Raw genomic sequence first — 2293 nt, 5'->3', positions numbered from 1 at the left:
TTCTCCCCAAAAAGAGTTCCTTCAAGCTCTTGAGACCTGCAAGAAGAGCCCCAGGAATGATTGGTCCAAGGTCATTGTGAGAAAGATCCAGAGTCTCCAGAGCCTGGCAATTCCTCAGGCTGCTTGGATACTCTCCACCAGAGACCACATTGTGAGATAAACTCAACCTAACAAGGTTCCTGCAGCTCCCAAACCCAAACCTGGAGAACATCCCTGAAAAGTTGTTGCCAGAGAGATCCAAAAGCTCCAAAGAATCCCCCACGAAACTCGGCGGCAACTCCCCGGAGAGCTGATTATGGGAGAGGTCGAGAGTAGTGAGGTTGGCACAAGAAGCAGCAAGACTAGTTTCACTGAGTTGAGCAGAGATTCGGTTGTCAGACAAATTAAGCAGAGTCAAAGCCTGACAATTGGAGAGAGTGTAAGTCAAAATCTCAGGCTGGGAAACCTGGTTCCTCGACAAGTCAAGCTGAAGCAGAGAAGCAGCGAAGCCAAAAGGGGTGGCCGTGGCGCCAGTAATCAGATTCCTTGACAAGTTGAGATAGGTGAGAGCTCGACATGGAAGAAGTTGGTGGAAGGGAAAGTTTCCAGAGAAGTTGTTGGAGGAAAGATCAAGCGTCTGCAGAGCGCAGAAGGAAGAGACAGAGAGATTCCCTAAGGAGAAGTAGTTGCCACGCAACACAAGGTGGTGCAGAGAAGGCAAAGCCGTGAGAGTAGGGAGGTCAAGGGTGCCAGCGAGGCCTGCTCCGGTGAGGTTGATGGATGTGACTTGACCTTGGGGGGAGCACGTGATGCCCCTCCACGTGCAGGGCTTGGAGGAGGACCAGTCAGCCAGGAAGTTGTTTGAATCAGAGGAGACATGGGAGTTCTTGAATCTCATAAGCAGCGTAACAGCATCAGAAGAAGATGTAACTGCAACTTTAACTGTAGCCATCAAGAGTGTGACAATAAGAAGAAGAAGTGACATGTTCATGGAGGTTGTTCCTTTCTGTTTCTGTTGTTTTCCTCATCAAACAAAAATAATGATTGATTATCTGAGTTGCTGAGACATTATGACTGCCGTGTTTTGGTTTCTTGTGTGGGTGGCTCTAAATACATACCTAATCTCAGCTGCTAGCTTTGATTTTGGGGCATCTTTTGGAACAAAAAGGAGACTAATAGTGAGTACCACTGACTTATGAGCCAAGCTGAAATTACGTGGGGGAGAAAGGAATCAATCATATTCATATCTTATGTTATTATTATTTCAAGAAAAAGTGGTCCACCTCTCTCAAACACGTAATTTTGCGTTTTTGAAAATGTGCACAACAACAACAACAACCCAGTGTCAATATTATGCGCAATTTCAAAAAGGCCAACTCATTGGTGCCTTCAATACAGGGGCAATCACACATATTATATCAATTCTTTCATATGTTGAGTGTGGATATATATATCTTTCCTAATCCTCTCAATAAATTTCATATTTAATATGGTGTATAACTGTATACTGTATAGTATATTTATAACAAAATATATGTAAGGAAGGATAAGAGTAAGACACACGTGGAGCAGACCATGTGTAGCGCAAAGTACAAACAGCAGCTTGCTTCTTCACGCAAAGGGCCGTAGAAGGAACATTTTTTTCACTAATAATAATTCATTTTAATTTAATAAAAAAATTGCAAGTCATACAGATACAGGCCGAAATACCTTTTGGTAATTTGACAGTGGTGATGGCATGGCAGGTACGATGTTCAGATTGTCTAAAGTGTGTACTGTGCTAAATAAAAACAATTGCTAGATTTTCGGGATTGTTTCATGCAAGACAGATATTGATGGTGGGGCATCAGCAAAAACAGTAAAATGAATATCACGCTATTTTTGGCACCATTTGTTACTCATACACAAACAACACAACACTATTGCTTGCAATAATCTCTGATTTTGAAGAATAACAGAGAATCGTTCGAATTGTAATCAAAATATATATAGTACGAAAAAAATTTTAAGTGTATCGAAAAACACCGGTATTTAATTAATATATATTATATATTTTTTTTATAATTCAGATCAACCGTTAAATAATTGAAACATCAGTATATTTAAAACTCTTCCGTTAGTATGGTATGAGTATGAGTATTAGTATTACTATTTACTAGTACTACTGGCTAGTATAAGTATAGTACCACTACTAAAGTAAAAGTAAAATATGATTAATGCTTTATATTAGTCTCTATTAATAATTAATCAAGTAAAAAGTGAAACCGGGTTTTCACTAATAACTAGAGTATTATTTGTTTTTGAAAATGGAGAG

General features: G+C 39.7%; 1 protein-coding gene across 1 annotated transcript in view; it reads right to left on the bottom strand.

Moving 5' to 3' along the window:
- Window positions 1–1210, bottom strand: part of LOC107491442 (serine/threonine-protein kinase BRI1-like 1) — a 3941-nt gene extending 2731 nt beyond the window's left edge. The window contains 1 exon segment of the mRNA XM_021143671.2: window positions 1–1210. This exon segment is cut by the window's left edge and continues 1069 nt beyond it. Within this exon segment, the coding sequence (XP_020999330.1) occupies window positions 1–970 (970 nt within the window). The 5' untranslated portion in view covers window positions 971–1210.
- Between the last annotated feature and the right edge of the window lie 1083 nt (window positions 1211–2293).

Source organism: Arachis duranensis, chromosome 5 (genome assembly GCF_000817695.3).
Source record: "Arachis duranensis cultivar V14167 chromosome 5, aradu.V14167.gnm2.J7QH, whole genome shotgun sequence".
NCBI lineage: Eukaryota > Viridiplantae > Streptophyta > Magnoliopsida > Fabales > Fabaceae > Arachis > Arachis duranensis.
This window is presented reverse-complemented; position numbering and strand designations above follow the sequence as displayed.